Below are 18,807 nucleotides of genomic sequence, written 5' to 3' on the forward strand. Positions count from 1 at the left end.
ACCATGCCACACAGCTATCATTTGATTGGCTCAGCTGTGGAGCTGGAATGCTAGGCTGCTTTGACAGCTAAGCCTCAGGTGGTTCATATATAGGATTGCTAAGTCAGTGTGTGTCCCCATGTGAGGCTTGTAGTGTGTATGCGTGTGTATAGGCTAATGCTTCTGCAGTGCCTTATTGAGACTCAAATCTATTCACTTAAATCGGCCTGAACGGTTGCTGTTTTGGTTGCTGTGCAGTATACGACCCTGCAGCGGTGCAGGGGAACAAACATGTGATGGACTATACGTGAAGAAAGGGAATGAGTTAATGCAGCAGCCTGAGGTCTGTGTGGAAGGGCGGATTAACCCTGCTTAAACCAGGGGGAAGGTGGCAGCCATAGATGAAGCTGTTCTTGGCTCTTATAATTGGATCAATACTGCCCCCAGCTGGTGAAGCCTTGAAGTGTTATTGTTATGGACATGAATGCAAAATATGTGTAATTGTCTTCTATATATAGCTCTAAACTTGCACTAAATTACAGATAGAAGCTGTTTTTAGACCAGTTTAAGTGATTCAGCTGGTAGATCACATAATAAGCTGTTATTATTATTATTTTTATTTATTTATTTATTTATTTATTACATACTAAATGAATATCAGTTTCTCCACTCCTGACTCAGCATATGGAAGCTGTTCTGGCCTCCTGCTCTCAGCCAACCCCACCCTCTGACTAGGTCATTTGAGATGATGCGTCTGAAAGGGTGTAATATGTAGAGTGGCTCGTTATGTCAGTTAAAAGCCCCCAGCTTCTCCTAGGTTATCTATTATTTATGCCGCTGGAGGCTTGACGCCGTGTAACTTCCTGCCCAGGTTTTCCGTCAGGAAGCTCGCAGACTGCGGCCATATGCGCCAGAAAAACCGAACATGTGGAAAGCTAGTTTTAAACTTGGAACTGACATATATTATTTCTATTTCTTGTCAATGGAAATAGTGTCATTTTTCCCCAAGAGATATGGGAGCGTTTAGCCTTAAATAGTTGTTAACACCGGATGGCGCTGTTGGATCTGGCATCAGACCTTCTCTCCAACTTAGTAAAATGAAATTTGCAAGCCTTGCAGAAGTATTCTGCAGGGTTTCCATCAAGAGACAGTTTACAGTAAAATCAGTTTATTGTAAATATTCCCACTTCCTGTTTGCATTTGTAAAAGTAAACAAAAAGATGCATAAATGTGCCGGTACAAGCTTTGGGAGTGGCTCTCATCCTTCCTGCCTTCTCTGCACAGCTGCTTTCCTCCTCCAGATGGCACTCGCCTCCTACTCAATATAAATGTCAGTTCTCTACAATCTGACACTCATCATCACTCCCAAACCTCCTCTGTGCCCCACCCAAAATCCTGTTGGGGTAATATTCTGCAGGAGGAAAAAACATGCAAGGATTATGTTTGATTCTAAAATTGAAATTAGGCTTAAATTGGAAATTCATCTCTTCCCGAATGCTTTTGTAAGTAAGATTAAAAGATGCTGCTGATGTTGGTGAGTCAGTCAAAGGTCAGGCAAGTAATGATGGTTTAGGGTGGGGTGGGGGCGTTGTTTCTGCAGAGGAACGAGGGAGAATGTATGTGAATGGATTTAGGAGGCAGATGCCCCGAGGGAGGTGGCACTTAGAACAGGACGGCGAGTCAATGCTAACCCCACTCCCTGTTAATGATCTCCTCACACATACCAGGAAGAAGTCAGAGGACTCTCAAGGGCAGAGTGGGAGGGTGTGAAGGGCCTGGCTCTGAGGTGGATGGAGCAGAAAATGAAAAAGTAAATTTATATGAAAGATGATGCAAATGTCACTGAGCCTCCTGATTTGAATATTTTTAAAATAAGGAGGATTGATCTGAAATTAACATCATCCAGCCTGTGAGCCCTGCTCTCTCTCTCTCTCTCTTCCCTGTCTGTTGGTGTGACTGAAGAGCGGCACTAAGAGCCTCTCCACAGAGCTCAATGAAGCCGCGTTTTAGCTGACTCTGGTGCATCTGCCTGTTGCCATGGTTTCCATCTTTCATCAGGTGCCGTCCAGAAAGCAGCGCTTAGCAGAGGATGAGGCGCTCCCGCTTTCATCCTTCCTCTCTGATCTGCTTCTCTGGACAGAACGGCAGTTTTCATAACTGAGTTCGTTACAGCTGTTGGCGACAGGGGATGTTTTTAGCTGGAGAAAGACGAGACGGCCGATACCGGATGTCACCTCAAGTGACGCCGTCTGTCTTCCTGTAGGTTTGTTTTGATTTGCCCCGAATCTGGGTGAGTGGGGTATTAGCTGATGTTTACGCGGGTGCAACAATACAGAGGCGTGGCTACGAGTTCAGAGAGTTCACCCACATAAACAAACAAATCGTAGCCTGCCCCCGCTGCTCCTCCCTTTTTCTCGTCACCTTGCACCCCCCCAAGCAATTTTTAGTCAGCTGGGTGAGATCGGTAGGAGATAGTTGGGGTGGGTGGGGGGTGAGGAGGAGATGAGGGGGGGGGGTTAGGGGGAAATGGGGACGCATGCCAGTCCCATTTGGGAAGTGCTCCCCCATTTTCTGCCTGTCGAGTCAGGCCAGTGTCAGCGAGCTCCGGCGGGTCCAGGTCTGGCCGAGTGGGCTAATGCGATGTGGCGTGTCACCCGGGGAATCTAGGTCAAGTTTAAAGCTGCCTAGTTCTGCCCGCCTCTGCCGCAGTGTGACGCTTCAAATCCCTCCCCTCCACGCACGCAATAATATTCAGCACGCGTCCATACCTGCACTTTTATTTTGCATTTGTTTTATATTTTAATCATTTCACCCTGATCAAAATGAGCTCTGCATTTCCTGTTACAGGCTGTGTTTATTGCAAACATAAACACACTCATCTCTCACACACATGCCTTGCCCCATCCCACCCCCACTCCTACCCCTATCCACACACACAAACACAGACAGACACCCCAGGCAAGCTCTCAGCCCGTCCACGGCAGAGCCCACGTGACGCTCCGCACGGAGGCTGGGGAAGGGAGGGCGTTGTTTTTCCCTCCATAGTAAAGCAGCGGGGCACGTGGATTCTCATGCTGCAGCCGAGTAGTGGAATGTCAGCACTATCCCTCCCTCGCATCAGCCAGCTTTCCAGTTGCCCCGAGCCGTTTCTGCAAGGATGGCCTCGGCAGTGCTCGGTTTCAGCCCTGTCCTGCTTTTTATTAAATGGAGAGGCACAGAGCTGGGAGATGTTTTTAAAAAAAGGCAGTGCCATTCTGAGGTCAGGCTGCTGCATGGGCGTGGCACTGTTTTGGTCTCTTCACCGAATGGGCTTGAACCTCCCTCCACCGTCTGTAATCTGCACATATTTGTTTTGGATTGTAGCTTCAGTCGGATGACATTTTCCTGGAATAATGGCAGGGTGTCAGTGTGAAAGTCCGCCTTTATCGTGTTTTTATTGCAACGATCTGCACGTGTTCAGCAGTAAAACTAGATTTTCATCTTTAATAAAAATTAGAGAATTTGCTGAGCTACACAGAAAAATGAAATCACATCCAATCCAGTCACTAACAGATGGGTTCAGACACTTCTCCATCATCTGTAGTTGATTTTACTATCCTGCTAATCCGCTGTTTTTGGCGCATTACCTCATCTGTATTAATATATTCGTGCGCTTTCAAGTCTTACTACTACTGTACTCGCTCTTCACCGGGAGCTCGAACCTGATTGGCTGCTGCATTCTTTTCAATGGCACCAAATTTTTTTCGACTCCATGGATACAGCGAGCTGTTGGTTAGGCCGGCTCAGCCAATGGGAGAGCTGCGCGGGCTCCAGCTTGTCAGATTCTGCCCCCTGGCCTTGGAGGCAGCCCTCCCCTCCCTTCCCACCCTCATTGAGAGCACGCGATGTCTCAGCAGGGGGGTTCAAAACAACACCAAGATTGTCGTCGGCTTCTCTGTGGTGCCCAGGACATGCCAGGACTGCTGGGTACTGCTCAAACTCTCTTTAATATAGTGTCTGCACTTTCTTCACTACGCTATCACTAAGCAACCAGTTACACTTAGTTACACAAATTGTTGGAAATACATCTTTAAAGAAAAAGTCCAAATAAACAGCAAAGTCAGTTATCTGTAAGTGGTTCTTTTGATGAATTTTGGTGGAAGAAATTTGCATAATGGACAGATTTAATTTGCTCTTTTTTTCTTTTCTCTGGACTTTAAGATTCTCTAGTGGACTTTGAAACGCAGCCACGCAAATCCCCGTCCTTTAAATGACCTCATTTTAAACGGCACAGGGGAGCAGCGCCGGGCCTGCAAGGCTGCCAGTGCCCTCGTTGAAGCGCTGCGAGCCCAGGCTGCTCTGCCCAGTCAGCGAGCAGCTGAAAGGTGGCAGTAGAAGATAATGATGATGGAGATGGTGTTGGGGTAGTGCCCACATCATCCAGCAGGGTGAAGTCGGTGACAGCTCTCATCGCTTTCCGAGGCTGCATCAGGTGCCGCTTTCCGACAGCCAGTGAGGTGCTGGCGTTGGCACGGTCAGACATTCAGGTCACATTAGAGGAGGGTAGTTTGATGAGACCGGACAAGGCAGGTGGGGCTTTGCAGGTGGTCTGTGGATTTGGCTGGTGACACAGTTTGTAGAGGTGCTTTTGAAGTAAATAAAAGTTAAAAAAAATATCACTGTTCATCCACTGATTTCATGCTGATGCACAGGAAATCAGAGAGAAGCTCATTTTAAATGCACACCAAATATTTATTAGAATATATTCAAGTTAAATTTAGGATTCCTACTACCAAATATTTATTTTTTGATATAATCTATTACTTGTAACAAAACAACTAAATAAAAACAAAACAGGGCAAATGATGACTTGGACAAATTCAGCTTCAACTCGTCATTCAGTCATTTAAAAACTGTCTGCTCATCGCACTTCGAAAACAAAAAAAAAAAAAAAAAGGGACATGACCCAGTGCTCGGTTTTCAACATTCAAGAATCCTCCCTACACGATGCATCTCATGCATTTTAAAAGCGCCCCGTCTCAACCTCTGCTCCTGACTGCTGAGTGCGTACTTTGCTCTGTCGCAGCACCTCCCTGTCTTCCAGAATCACCTGCGCTGGCGTGATTTGCCCCCGTCTCTGCAGACCCTCGCTCGAACGTTTTGGCTCTTCACCTGCCACTCATCTCGGGTGACATCTGCCTGCCAAAATTGAATTGCGTCACTGTTCTGCCCCGACCCCTCTCTCGCAAAGCCCGTCCATCTCCACCCCGTCACCGAGGGCTAAGGCTGCCACCGTTTCTCTCTCTACAAACTGTAGCAGATCTCTGACTTATCAAATGTCTGTCAGCCTCTGTAGCTCTGCGCTTTCGAGGAGTCGGAGGATTGACAGCAGAGAGCGGCGCAAGGGTGTCGCTTTTCATTGCACAACTCGCAGCTGACTTGTGAGAATGTGTGTGTGTGTGTACATATACAGTATATATACTGTATGTGTGGGTCTTCGTCGCCTCCTCATACCTGCAAAGCACTTGAAGATCATCATAGCCACAAAAACTGGGTCATTTTCACAGGCCCTACATAAATAACCATAAATCATACTGGGTGGTAACAAATTCCAGTTAACAGTGAGTGAGGGCACACTGGTAAATTTGTGTGACTTTGATTGGCCTACCTGCAGTAAAGTTAGGAGTTTGTTTCCAGAAACACACTTGACAGAAATCTTTTCATTGTCCTGCTCTCCTTTTTTTTTTTTTTTTTTTTTTTTGCCCATTATAGGCAAACAAAACTTAAACATATAATTGTATTGCAGTGCTCTGGTTTTCCTACGGGTGTGGCAAAAACATCTTCCTCCAAGGATCAGAAACCCTGGTGCTGTAGTTGTATAAAAGTATGACTCACTTCTGGTAGCAAGTCTCTAAACAAATCTCAGCTCCTGTCTTCAAATGCGTCTGGTCACCTATTTTGGGCATATTCATTTTTTGAGCAGAATTAACATTTTCCTTTGAAACTTTAAGTTAATAGAATAACCAGTAAAATCTGGTTAGCTAGCTTAAAAAGTTTGTCTCTAAATGAGATTTATCTCCTGGAAGTTAACCACCATCCTTGCTGGTGCAGAAATCTCCAGCTGATCTCAATTCTGGATAATTGGACTGCGGTGTCTTTATGTCCCTGCAAATACAGATTCTGTGCTCAGGCTTTGCTTTGGTTTTGGTGCTGCTCTATCTGTACTCCATTTAACATCTGTTTACCCAGTTAATCTTAATAGTTTAAGGCACTTAAAACAAAAAGCTCAACACTGACCACGCTGACCATTGATCAGTTTTAATGATATCAATGATGTTATTATTTCTGCTTACAGGCCAAATTCTTTGACTCTCACTGATCAGCTTTCTGTACAGCAAGAAATTGGCACACCTAGGTTTTAACTCATTCACTGCCATTGACGTCTATAGCCGTCAATTGCAGTGAATGAGTCAATGGGTTTAACTCATTCACTGCCAATGGCTGGCAGTGAATGAGTTAAGCAGGAACTCGTTTGTTTTATTATCAGAGTACATTTAAAAAAAAAAAAAAGAAGCTTGCACGTGGCTCAGGTGTGCAGAAGCTCCACTGAAATGAATTTGAGCTCATTGTTGTGTAATGTGACTGTCAGAAACACTGCTAAGCAGCATTGATCACAGGAAGAGACAAACTTGGAGGGATGCTGTTTGGATTTGGTTCCCGTTCTTAGCTGGACCACGATTGTGATCCTGTCTGGTTCACTTTCTGTTCTGTAGAGGTTTTTGAAGCTTTTTGCTTTAGTAGACAGTTTAGTAGAGAGTGGGTCAGGAAAGCAGAGAGAGCAACTGAGGTGAAAATGCACGAGCTTCTGGTTGGTCTGCTGCATTTCAGCCTTGGGGCGTATGGTCGCCTGCTCACCTTGTGAGCTAAACTGGTGCCTGTCCTGTACAGTTTATTAGTCTTAGAAACCATGAAGAAGATGTACAAATGACCTGTTGTGCTTTGTTTGATGGAAGGATGGATTATATGGATCATATTAAACAGCTGCTGTTCAAACCTTAATGGGGAGCAGCGAATCAGAAGAAACTTAAAGGGAGGAAAGCTAAACCAGCTCGTTTCAGACTGACCCAAGGATTATTTTGAACCACGAATCATGCAAAGCTACTCCAGTGGAGTCCAAACGTGAAGCTAGAAATGAGCTTAAGAGGTCCACTTTGATACCCTATGCCAGGGGTGTCCTGCAGGTTTTAGATCTCACCCTGGGTCAACATACCTGAATCAAATAAGTAGTTCATTACCAGGCCTCTGGAGAACTTCAAGACATGTTGAGGAGGTAATTTAGCCATTTAAATCAGCTGTGTCGGATCAAGGACACATCTAACCTGACCTGCAGTACACTGGCCCTTGAGGCCTGGAGCTGGACACCCCTGCCTTATGCTCTAAAAAGGTGCAATGGTCACTGGTTAATAAATATTAAAAAAATATATGCTTTAGGTTTCTGTATCATGCTGCTGTCTTAGGCTGGGATTATAGCTACACTCTCTACAGACACCACAGACAAGTACTCGATCCTATTGTAGTTTTCTCGAGGCTGTGGTTGGTGCCTTGTAGCATAGCATCTTGTGGACAAATCCAGGTGGTCCAAACCTGGTAGACACGGAGCCTCGCAGTCATCGTCTGATGAGGAAATTCACTCAACTTGCAAATTTATGGATTGCAAAACTGTAACTCTGGCCTTATATTTACTGCTGTAGCACAGTGCAAGTGTTTTGTTTACTGTACCACATTCATCGTACATGTTTGCATTGCCAAGGCATGTTTAATATTAATGTGATGTTTGGGCAGCTGCATTATCTGATTGTGCAGAGACTATTAAGTGAATTTCTTAGTACTGCTCTAAGTCTGATTCACTTACAGTAAACAGAGAAGGCCTTTATGAATGTTTGATTGGATGCACTGTGCAGCAAACAGTTACATACTTCATGCATAACATAAATTATGAGCGATATCCCTGCGGACGATGGTAAAATGGATTAGTTTGCATGCGGCTGCCCGTAAAGGTTTGCCAATGCTGGGAAGAAGTTTAGCAAAGCAGAAGTCAAACTGTTTTTTTATTTTTGGGGCCTTTTTTTTGGTTTGACATCTGGTTGGTGAGAGCCTGGGTGCAGAAAACACACACTGGGGAGTGTCCGAGGGGAGTGCTGGTGTATGTGAACGGTGGGCACATCTGGGGTATCACTGAGTTCATACAGGCACCAGAGCAGTGAAGCAGAGCGGGAGTGAGGTGCATGGATACAACAATGCATCACCACCTGCTCACTTCACTGCTGCACTCTTCGTCTTCTTCTCTTTTTATTGATTTCTCTCTTCTTCTTTTTTTCTCTCTCAACAGGTATCATAACATGGGGAACCTACTGAAAGTTTTGACATGCACAGATCTGGAACAGGAGCCCAATTTTTTCCTCGATTTTGAAAGTGAGTTTTCTTTTTAAGTAATTTCTCCACATCTCTCCCAATATGGATCACATGGATATTTTACCATAACATTACCAGCTCCAAAACTCCAAAACTTAAATCTTTTCACCACCACTTATCTTTTACACTGTTCCTCCCAGCGGCAAAAGGAATCAAATCTACCACTAGGGCTGCTGCTCTTTTCCATCAACCTGCCTTTTCCATGCTGGAATGTGTGCAGAATATCAATCAGGGCAGAGGTGCAGCAGTGCCCCCTCCCCAAATATAAAGCACTGAAGTCGGGCTGTGGTGTAGCCTAAGGGCCCTCAGCGTGGCTTGAACCTGTGCAGTGCTATTCTCACACTTGGCAAACCCAGAGAGTCAGTCATACCTTCAGAGGAAACGGCTTCTCATAGAGCTCAGAGTGTTTGGAGGTGGTTTTTATACTGAAAGAATACCACCATTTTATATACAACTAATGCTTTACAATACTGAGCAATGCTGTATGAAGTTTTTCTTTAATAATGCTGTTAGAGGCTGAAATTTTATTTCTGAAGAGCAAATAGAAATAACTACTTTAAAATAAAATGAATAAAAACTATTTTTTAACTAGTTTCATGTTTAAAAATAAAATGTATCCTTATGAACAGTTCTCCAGATCCATGGCTTGGTTCATATTCACTGGCCTCTTCACTATTTACACCTCTTTAGCTGCATATTAACACAAATGTCTAATGAGCCAATCACATGACAGCAGCTCAGGGCTCTTGGACAAGTAGTCAAGACAACCTAAAGTTCAAACCGAGGATCAGAACAGCATCTCTGAACGCACCCTGAAGCAGCAAGCTACAACATCTGGGTTTAAAATGAAGTTAGAGATCACACAGGCTGGAAAAATGTTTCCTGGACTGATAAGTTTTAAAAAAAAATTGTCATTAGATGTTGATGGTAGGGTCAGAATTTGACATGAACAACATGAAATCATGGATCCAGCCTGCCTTGTATCAACAGTTCAGTCTGGGCCGGTGGTGTAATGGTGAGGGGATATGTTGTCGGCACACTTTGGACCCCTTAGTACCATCATTTAAACACGACAGCCTCCCTGAGTGTTGTTGCTGACCATGTCCATTATGACCCCATTGTCTCTCATTATCTTTTGTGCAATGTCTGCTTCTATCAGGAAAACGAACCATCTCCCAAAGATCAAATCATCTCAAACTGGTTTCTTGAACATGACAGAGTTATGTCCTCAAATGTGCAGCTTACAAATCTGCCGGAACCATTGACGTGATGTTGTCACATCAATATGGAGCAAATGCTCGGAGGAATGTTTCCAGCATCTTGTTGAATCGGTGCTGTGAAGAAATAAAGCAGGTTTGAAGATAAAACGGGTGTAGCTCCTTCTCTAAATGATAAAAGAACATGGCACTGGCCTGTAAGTCTGCCTACTTCTGACACCTTTAACTCAGTCGGACTGCACCCACCTACGAACTCTACCATGACTTTGATGTCAGCTACACACCTGTGAAGTCTTGTGGCTGGATCTTGTGTGGTTGCAGCACTTTTGTGTTGGTGGGGGAAAAATAAAACAAAACTGTCTGCCGGCAGACAAACACCTGCCAGCACCTGCTTAAAACTGCTTTTTGTGGTAGTTCCCACTGCAGGCTGTGTCTCCAGGACTGCATTTTCCCACACTAATACAGACACACACTCCATGCCATGCTGTTACATTTGGTAATAATGTTAGCCAAAATAAAAACCCTGAAACTGTATGGCTGGAGCTTTTACAAATTTTGAGATAACTCATTCTGTTCGTCTTCTCTTATCTTCCTCTGTTTCCCTGCTCTCGGCCGGGAAAAGTGGGTGGTGTTAAAACTTAATGGGAAGCAGTGGGAAGAGACGATTATTTGACTGAACTTTCATTTGCATAATTGAAAGTTGCTCATTAAACTTTCTGTGATATTGAGGGTGTGGTAGATGTCCTAGAGCTGTATTTTACTTTATGTTGAGTCAGTGTGAATATGGATGAGATCCCAATCAGATTTGCCCAGCTGACTTTGTTGTTGGTCCTTTTTTTTTTTTTTTTTTTTTGGTGCGTGTCCTCTGCAGATGCCCAGCCCACAGAAGCAGAGCGAGAGATTTGGGAAGAGGTGGATGTGGTGCTGAAGGACGCGAAGGCGATCCTGGACGAGTTGCAGGCCTACAAGGGAGCGGGGCCGGACATCCGAGAGGTACGTTCATCCACCCCTTCATCGCAGGACACACTCATGCAGAATTACAAGGAGACGTGCATTTATGAGGTGGTGGAGGTGTCGCTTGTCCTTTATCAGGTGTTGCTTTAGGAATTTGTATCATTTTTTTCTAACACAAATGAGCAGAATAAAGCAGATGATCAATTTTGGATTCAAAGATCAAAGGAATGACCTTCATGGGCCATTAAATCAGTTCTGTCTTTTAGCCTCAGTCTGTTTTTAAAGACTCGACCTACAAATGAACCGTTAAAATTTATTTAATTTCAGCTTCTCGTATCTCATTTTGGTGTTCAGCATCTGTAACTGCTGATTTCATCCAAGCCAGAGCCCTGATCAGTTTAATTGTCTCCTTACTGATGAAGACTTTACCTCTGGCCTGCTGTACCACACCAAAGTGGTCTGTCAAGGACCTGTTTTGTTTCTATGTAATGACAGAAAATGGAAAATATGAAAAACACACTCGTTGAGATTGCTCTTATTTTTCTTAAGAGGCATCAAGTAAATTTGTAAATATGTGACTCATTTTCTTTTAACATTTCGTTACGGTAAAAGAAAGAGGGTCCCGTCCCCCCCCCCCCCCCCCCCCCCCTTCTTTTCTTTTTTACATTATAATCCAGTGGTTTTTCTGCTCCAGCCCAGAGATAAAACTGGGCTGTATGTGCCCCATGAGCATAAATGAGTTTGACACCCGTGATGTATTTCTTTCCAGGCGATCCAGAATCCAAACGATGAGGCGTTGCAGGAGAAGGCGTGGGCGGCCGTGGTCCCCTTGGTGGGAAAGCTGAAGAAGTTCTACGAGTTCTCGCAGAGATTAGGTATGCGTCTGTCTGCGCCGTCTCTACAGTAACCGTGTTATGTAGGCCAGGAAAAATTACATCACTGCTTCTGAGATCTTCATCACTGAGCCTCAGACACGCACCGTTTCAAGTGGAGCGAACTCAGGTGTCCTCTGAGATTTCTTTCAGAGCTAAAACGATCTTGTGTGCGACACCGCGCTTGGAATTGTAGATTAGTGTGAGCTGCTGAAACGTCTGTGCAGTTTTGTTGTCTTAATGACTAACGGGGAGAGCCGGTGTCCTTCATGTGCAAGGCATTTTATAGCGACCTCATACCGATGTAAGCGCGACATTAATTGTCCGCTTCTGCATCGGCAGGATTTGCTGCTGAGCTGCACAAGACGTGCGACACATACTTATACACGCGTGCTTTGAACCCCGCCTACATGCTACCGTCTCAACATGCTGCTTGCGTTGCACTGTGCATCGACCTCTGTAGGGTCTTATTAGCATGGATTCAAGGTGGGGGTGTAAGCTCACTGCTCCCTGATCTTCTTATGACCCTGAGGCTTGAGGGGAGGGGACCCGGCATGCGTCAGTGCCCTCAACCCCTTTGACCCCATAATCCCAGTGGCGGTGGAGAAGGCAGTCAGTGGGCGACAGTGGCGGCGGCAGCCTGGTGATGGCTGTTATGTAACAAAGTAGGTCAAATCTCAGTCTCGAGCGCTGCTCTATTTCCCTGCCTGGATTTTAGGCTTCAGGCGCCAGGATGGTGATATCCAAACAGGACTCCCTGAAAGAGGAGAACCTATGCATTTGGAATGAGCGGACACGTTTTACTGCACTGAAATCCAGACGTATACATGGGAAATCCTAAAATTTGTCACAAGAATAGATAATAACATAAAAAAAAATCACAAATTTTGTATATCGGGGACAGTAATATCCTGCTACACCAACACTAAAGTTGGCTTCAGTATAAAAATGTACATTTCTTAGAACAAACCTTTAGACTCAAAGCTCATATCTTTATACAGATTTTGACCAGAAGTCAAAAATTTAGGAGTGGCAAAAGTTGGACTGTGCATAGTTGGATTAATTTTTATTATAATGCTGAAACTTAACAGGTAATTAGCTTACCTAAGCTCCAAGGTGACATCTTAATATTACCATAGAAAGAAAACCATGTCATAGACCACAGATTATGCATTATTAAAGACTGAAAAAAACTTCCTATGTTTATGGACATGCTTTTTTATGGATCCAGTAATTGTGAAAAGTAGCACTCCATTTATTTTGAGTGTGTTTTTAAGCCTTTTCCAGCATGAGAGTAACGATGATGGAATGTTTGGTCCACACTTAGGGGGCCTGGATAGTGTGAAGACATGAATATGGCACCTGCAAATGCGATTTAAAAAAAAAAAAAAAAAAAAAAAAAAAGGGGAACGTGTAAACATGGATAAAACATCAGACAAAACACGTAAATTTTAGCCTTTAAAAATGGAAGAAAACAGGAACAAAAAAAAAAGTTGATCTTGAAGGACTGAAGGAGAAAACCTGCTGATAGCATCCACTACAGAAAAAGCAGTATAGAGAGAATTACAGGAGGATTACAAGAAAATGAAAGACCACAAAAAGAGGTGTTGTTGCTTTACCAACTGCTGGCTGTTACTTCACTCAGGAGTTCCTGTTTGCAAATGCAAACACAAGAACAGGACTGGGAGGAACCTGGGGACTTCCCCAGACCCTCAGGTAGTCCCCAGAAGCTGCACCCGGCTGTTTAATACACTTTAATTTGATTAATCGCTTAATTGTTCAGTTATGTCAATAGCTGATGTTTTCTTTTGTAGAGCTGAAGACCTTGTTCGGGTAGCAGGCTCTGCATATGGCATAGATGAACATTTATCCCCTTCCAGCTTGTTCTTTCATAACAGCCACGTAGCTTTGAGATACTGATCTTCACAGAACTTTTGTCGATACCTAAATTTAGATCTGCTCCTTTTAACAACGGTGAAAACTTCTCGAGTCTGTCCCCTAGGAAAAAGTAGGATCTAGAAAAGTCCTTGAGTCCCGCTGTCATCTGGCCCCGCCCCTCTCAGCGAGTACAGTCTACATGCCTGCATTCTGCTCGCCTGCTCCGCCGTGACCTGACGAGATCAGACATCTCCCAGCGCCCCGCCCTCGCACGACTTCCCAACATACTAGAGTGGCTCATTTCTGGGGGCCTTTAAGCAGCTCCATCTTAACTTCTGTTTTGACTAGGATTGGGGGTGTGTGTGTGTGTGTGGGGGGGGGGCTGCAGTGCTGAGGCCATTTTTAATCAGCTGCTTCGCTGCGAACGCTAGCCCAAGCAGATGGGAGTCATTACTGAATGGCAGACGTGCTCAATTTACCGCACTGCACTGCCAGCTCTGTGTCCTTCGAAAAGTCATCTTCAGATTATTTTAAGTAGACCGCTGTCTGAATCACACTGATCCTGGGTTACGCTGACATGCGCATCGTGTATTTTACAGTTACTGTTGATTACAAATGACAAGTCTATTTAAAGTGCCCATTTGGTAGCTTATTGCATCAGATGTTCAGCTTGTCTGGGTTATATCATTACTAAAGGCTCCCTTCGGCTTCTAGACTGAATTCTAAGCACTGTCTGCATCTATAAATAAAATTCCCTCTGGGCTTCAAAGCTCTTTTAGTTTTAGTTTTAGTTTTCTTCTTCAGAACTATGTGTCTGAACAAGATCTGTTTGTCTGATAACTTGACTTGCTTGGAAGTTGTTCGCCACATTTCCCTCTCCCTGGTTCCCTGCCGGTGCTCTTCTTGCATGCTTAATCATTGGTCCGTGGGTATGCTATGTCACGGCATGGCACAGGCTTTGTATTTACTTAGTGTCAAAACAATGAGTGTAATCCTGCTTGAATGAAATCTTGCCCCCACCCATTTCATGCCAATGAGATAATTAGTCCCATGTCTCATTTGCATGTGAGCAGGAAAGCCCCCCTGCCTCATTATTTGTTTGGGCACCACCGCTGCCTCATTATTTGTCTATGTCTTAATCAGGATGCTACAGCCTGCCGACACCCTGCACTGGTCACGTATCAGGCTGCTCCTTGACCTCCTACAAGGCCCAACAATAAAGAGACGAAGAAAGACTCGAGTTTTCTTTCTTTTTTCCACTTATACATGACTTAACTCATGTAATTATGTAATTGTATTACTTTAGGACTCTTTAGGTATTTTTTTTCTATCATTTAATTGGAAAAATGTTTTTCCACGTATTAGCTTTTTTTAAATTGAAGAGTCACAGAAGCTTGTCATTTTCCCAGAACTGCAGGAAATTCAATGTTTTTTTTTCCAAGTTCTCTAAAAATGTGAGGCTATTCAGTTTACAGTGATATAACACATATAACGGAATCAGCAGAGCAGAAACCTCTCACAATATAGAATGGTTTGCTTTATAAACCATTCTATACTTGGGTACTCCGACTTTCTCTCACAGTCCAAAGACATGTAATTAGTGGTGTCAGGTTAACTGGTAAATTGCCCATAGGTGTGAATGGTTGTCTGTCTCTCTATGTTGACCCTGTCTGCAGATATTTGCAAATCTTCACCAATTGTTATCAACCTGTGTGACTGTATGTGGTTCCCCAGAGGTTGACAGATGTGAAAAATCTCTGGGCAACCACAGTTATTATTATTTTTTTTAAATGTTAAGCACATTGAGTTTACATGCAATTAAATGTATCTTGCCAATAAAATTACTGTGGCATCCTCTTTTTACTTTAGTGTAACTGAGCTATTAACCATTACTATACAGTGAATATAACTATTAGCTGCAGCTGCATGTTTTCCTCCATTGTTCTTGCCCTGCTCTCCTTTTCAAACCTGAATATTGATCACTCTGCCATGCTACATGCAGCACTTCTTCTTTCCCCTGACCTTTGCATTTTTGCATATAGTGCTGCCTGAGCTGTTAACCTGGCGCTTGAATGGCAAAAACCTGAATGTAAAACTACTCAGTGGCTCTGACTGATGACCTGGAAGACTACACACATCAGCTAAACTGTCTCTGTTCAAGGCTTTTGTCAGGCTCTTCATTAAACGAGTAAAAGCCCAATCGAGGTCCTCTGACAGCGATGCAGGTTCACCACAGATGTCTGTCTTTTTTTTAACAGAGGCAGCGTTGCACAGCCTCCTGGGTGCTCTGACCAGCGAGACTTACAGCGACCCGACTCAACACCTGGAGCGGGAGCAGGCGCTGGCCAAGCAGTTCGCAGAGATCCTCCACTTCACGCTGCGCTTCGACGAGCTTAAAGTATGGCTCTTTATTTCTTTAAGTGTCAAATTTTAGCTGCTTCTGTAGGCTTTGCTCTCAATCGTCCAACAAGCTACTGATGCCCCTGGATTGATTTTTTTTTTTCTTTTTTCTTAGCTCTGTGCAGTTTTAAGCTGCCGCCAGTGAGCGCATGATTAGCATTTAATTAGAGCCCTGATACTGCTCTGCTGTTTATGATACTGTGGATGTCAGTGAAATGGCCAATAAGGGTTATTGCAAGGGGAAAAAGGTCTGCAAATTGTTGTTGCCCGAGCCAAGTTTTTCACAGCGTGGCAGGTTTTATATAAACGACAGGCAGAGGGAACTTTAAAAGACTGATCTGGTTTGAATTTGGACACAAACTGCTGAAACGAAGCCGCGATTGAAGCATGTTTGTCGCTCAAATGCCCATTGTCAGAAACATAATTGTGTGAGCACTCATCTTGTAAGACACTGGGCCCACATCCCTGCTCCTTTGACACAAAAACGTAAAAAAAAAAAAAAAAAAGGCTCCCCGACTCCCTGAGGCGGTTTGCAGCGACGTCCCAATTAGTGCCCACTACCCAGGCTGGCAGGATGAAAAACATGAAGGTAGGGGGTGCAAGGTGGCATGCCAGGCCCATTCATCAATCTTTCACACCCATGCACGGGCTTCTGACCTAGTTAAAGTGTCTGAGTGCTGTGCAGCCCCTCCCTGGCGAAGAAGCCTGTCTCTCCTGGTGGACGCGGTGGACGCAGACTGAGTACCAGTCTATTGTAGCAGGATTAGCATGCTGTCAGCGCAGCTTTGACTGTGACAAGCTCGTGCAGGAATGAGGATAATTAGCCACATGACGAGCACTCGCTTGTGGTGACTTTTGAAAAGAAGCTCTCTGGTTGGCCAGCTTCCCTTTAAAAAAAAAAAAAGTGGTCAGTTTGGCTCCACACTGAAAACCAGATGATTCATATATTGTAGGGAGTCATGTCAAAGGAGCTAATGGAGCCTTGTGGCTTTTATCTGAGGCTTTGAGGGTGCATAACGTCAGAGAATAAGCCTGCGTATATCCTGTGCTCACTCTAACCTCGCCTCTCCTTAATGAGACCCATAGCCAAAGCTCACGGCAGCAGGAAAAAAACCAAATATTTGCTGACAGGGCGAGCAGGGATGTGGACGTAAAAGGGGGCAGAATGAGTGTCATACAATTACTATTTTATGTGCTGAACTGGATTTGAATGTCTCAGTGCTCTTTTTATGTCATTTCCCCCCCAAAGCTACATTTCTGCCTTGTTGGCTAAAGCTTTCTGTCATGACGATGGTGTGTTTGATCCAGAGCTGAATGTCCGGCTGCAGGCTGTCTCTCTCCCCTCTCTCTGTATTAGATTGCCTCCAAGCTTACATATATCTGTATATATAATATTTATATTTCTGTTTTGCAGATGACAAATCCAGCCATTCAGAATGACTTCAGTTACTATAGGAGAACACTGAGTCGAATGCGGATCAACAATGTACCGGTGAGCATGTTGCGCCCATCTCTGACATACAATTTCTCCTTTATCTTTTTTAGCATCTGTTAGCTCTTTGTTTTGGTTTAACAGTCCATTTATCTGCTATTAGAGCGTAGCAGATGGTGTTATTTTTGAGTAAAATTTTATTTAATTTTTGTCATAATTTAGTCTGTAATAATCTTATAATTCTTTTAGTTTTAGTCGACTAAAAATCGAAAGATTATAGCAGACTAAACTTGATTCAGTTGACTTAAATATAAAGTGTGAAAGTTTCTCATGGTTTTACTGGTGAGTGCCTTATTTTCTTTGTGAAATGCATCCATATGTCTCCTCTTCTCTTCCTCTTAGGCGTTGACATTTTGTCGCACTTTTATGAGAAACGGGGAGCATGGCAGATTGTACCCTTTCCCGTGGGCACATAAAATTGTTCATATTTAACCTTACTGTGCAAGGACATTACTTCCGATTGGATCACTTTTAAACTTGTCCCACCTCTCTGCACCACTCGGTTGGTTCTGATTGTGTCTCGCTTCTCCAGAATATTTAGGTTTTTTTAATATTTTTATTCACTGACTAAAGTGTCAGTGCATTTCATCGTCTTCTTTTCCATGAGAAAAAAAGAACGATGAAAACTATGACTAAAATGACTGGTGTGTGATGTTGCAAGAACTTTTTATTTAAATCAAAATATGACCCACAAATTATATTTTCTTTTATTTTACACGGACCACACTGACTTTACTGACTAAACGGTTTTCACTTCAGCTTTTAACTGCTGCAGAAACTCAACACACGTGGTGCTGTGGACATGGTCAGCATCAACTGACCATCAGCGTTGGCCTTACTTGAGAATCGGTGTCGGTTTGAATGTGTGTTATATTTAGAACATTATCACTGCTTTTGCTGCCGACAGATGGCTCTCTCTGATGAAGAAGGGAAGCTGTTTCACTCCACCAGACTCCATTGGCAAAACGAGTATTTTTTCTTTGCAAAACATGGGAATGGTTCATCTATTGCTGGCTTGACCAGATGGTTTGTCTGTGCTGTTGTGCATTTATGGTTATTAAAGCAGTTAGTTTGGGTGTGAATTGAAAAAAGTCACGCTAATTAAACTAACAACTCCCATGTTCTGTCAGGTAAAACTCACTGTTTGTGTCAGTGGTGGTTTCGAAAGGAGTGGTTTGGGTCTTAATGTTCCTGATTTTGGTGTTAACACTTTTATTATGATTCAGAATTATATTTTGAAATACCAAAAGCACCCAAACAGACTAACCGGCTGATGCAGTGGTTAACCAACTGTAAGATTTCTGTTTTTGTCAGCACAAACTGGTGGCTTTGATGACTTCCGTTCCTCATCAGAGGGAGACATCTGTGGCAGCTTATAGCTTATTTGCTATTCTTGCATTGAATCAATGTATGACATAAGTCGCCTTTATGGTTTGCATGTGTAGCTCTGCAGTTTTGCTGCTGAAATACTGGTTGTTGTTATTGTGGTTTCCCTCTTCAAGTTAAGCCATTATCTTCCAGTATCTTTCATAAATGGTGGCAGAGTAAAAAGTTGAAGGAAACA

The 18,807-nt window shown here is 43.7% G+C and overlaps 1 protein-coding gene across 1 annotated transcript in view; it reads left to right on the forward strand.

The window, feature by feature from the left end:
• The window catches only part of cyribb (CYFIP related Rac1 interactor Bb), a 40,757-nt gene that overhangs the window by 16,190 nt on the left and 5,760 nt on the right, over positions 1 to 18,807 (forward strand). The window contains exons 3-7 of the mRNA XM_085468166.1: positions 8,348 to 8,430; positions 10,519 to 10,640; positions 11,371 to 11,476; positions 15,610 to 15,749; positions 17,166 to 17,243. Coding sequence (XP_085324292.1) covers positions 8,358 to 8,430; positions 10,519 to 10,640; positions 11,371 to 11,476; positions 15,610 to 15,749; positions 17,166 to 17,243 — 519 coding nt within the window. The 5' untranslated portion in view covers positions 8,348 to 8,357. The remainder of the gene's footprint in view (positions 1 to 8,347; positions 8,431 to 10,518; positions 10,641 to 11,370; positions 11,477 to 15,609; positions 15,750 to 17,165; positions 17,244 to 18,807) is intronic.

Source organism: Copadichromis virginalis, linkage group LG9 (assembly GCF_057382275.1).
Source record: "Copadichromis virginalis isolate Kocher_CV1m ecotype Utaka linkage group LG9, C_Virginalis_male_GT1.1, whole genome shotgun sequence".
Classification (NCBI taxonomy): Eukaryota; Metazoa; Chordata; class Actinopteri; order Cichliformes; family Cichlidae; genus Copadichromis; species Copadichromis virginalis.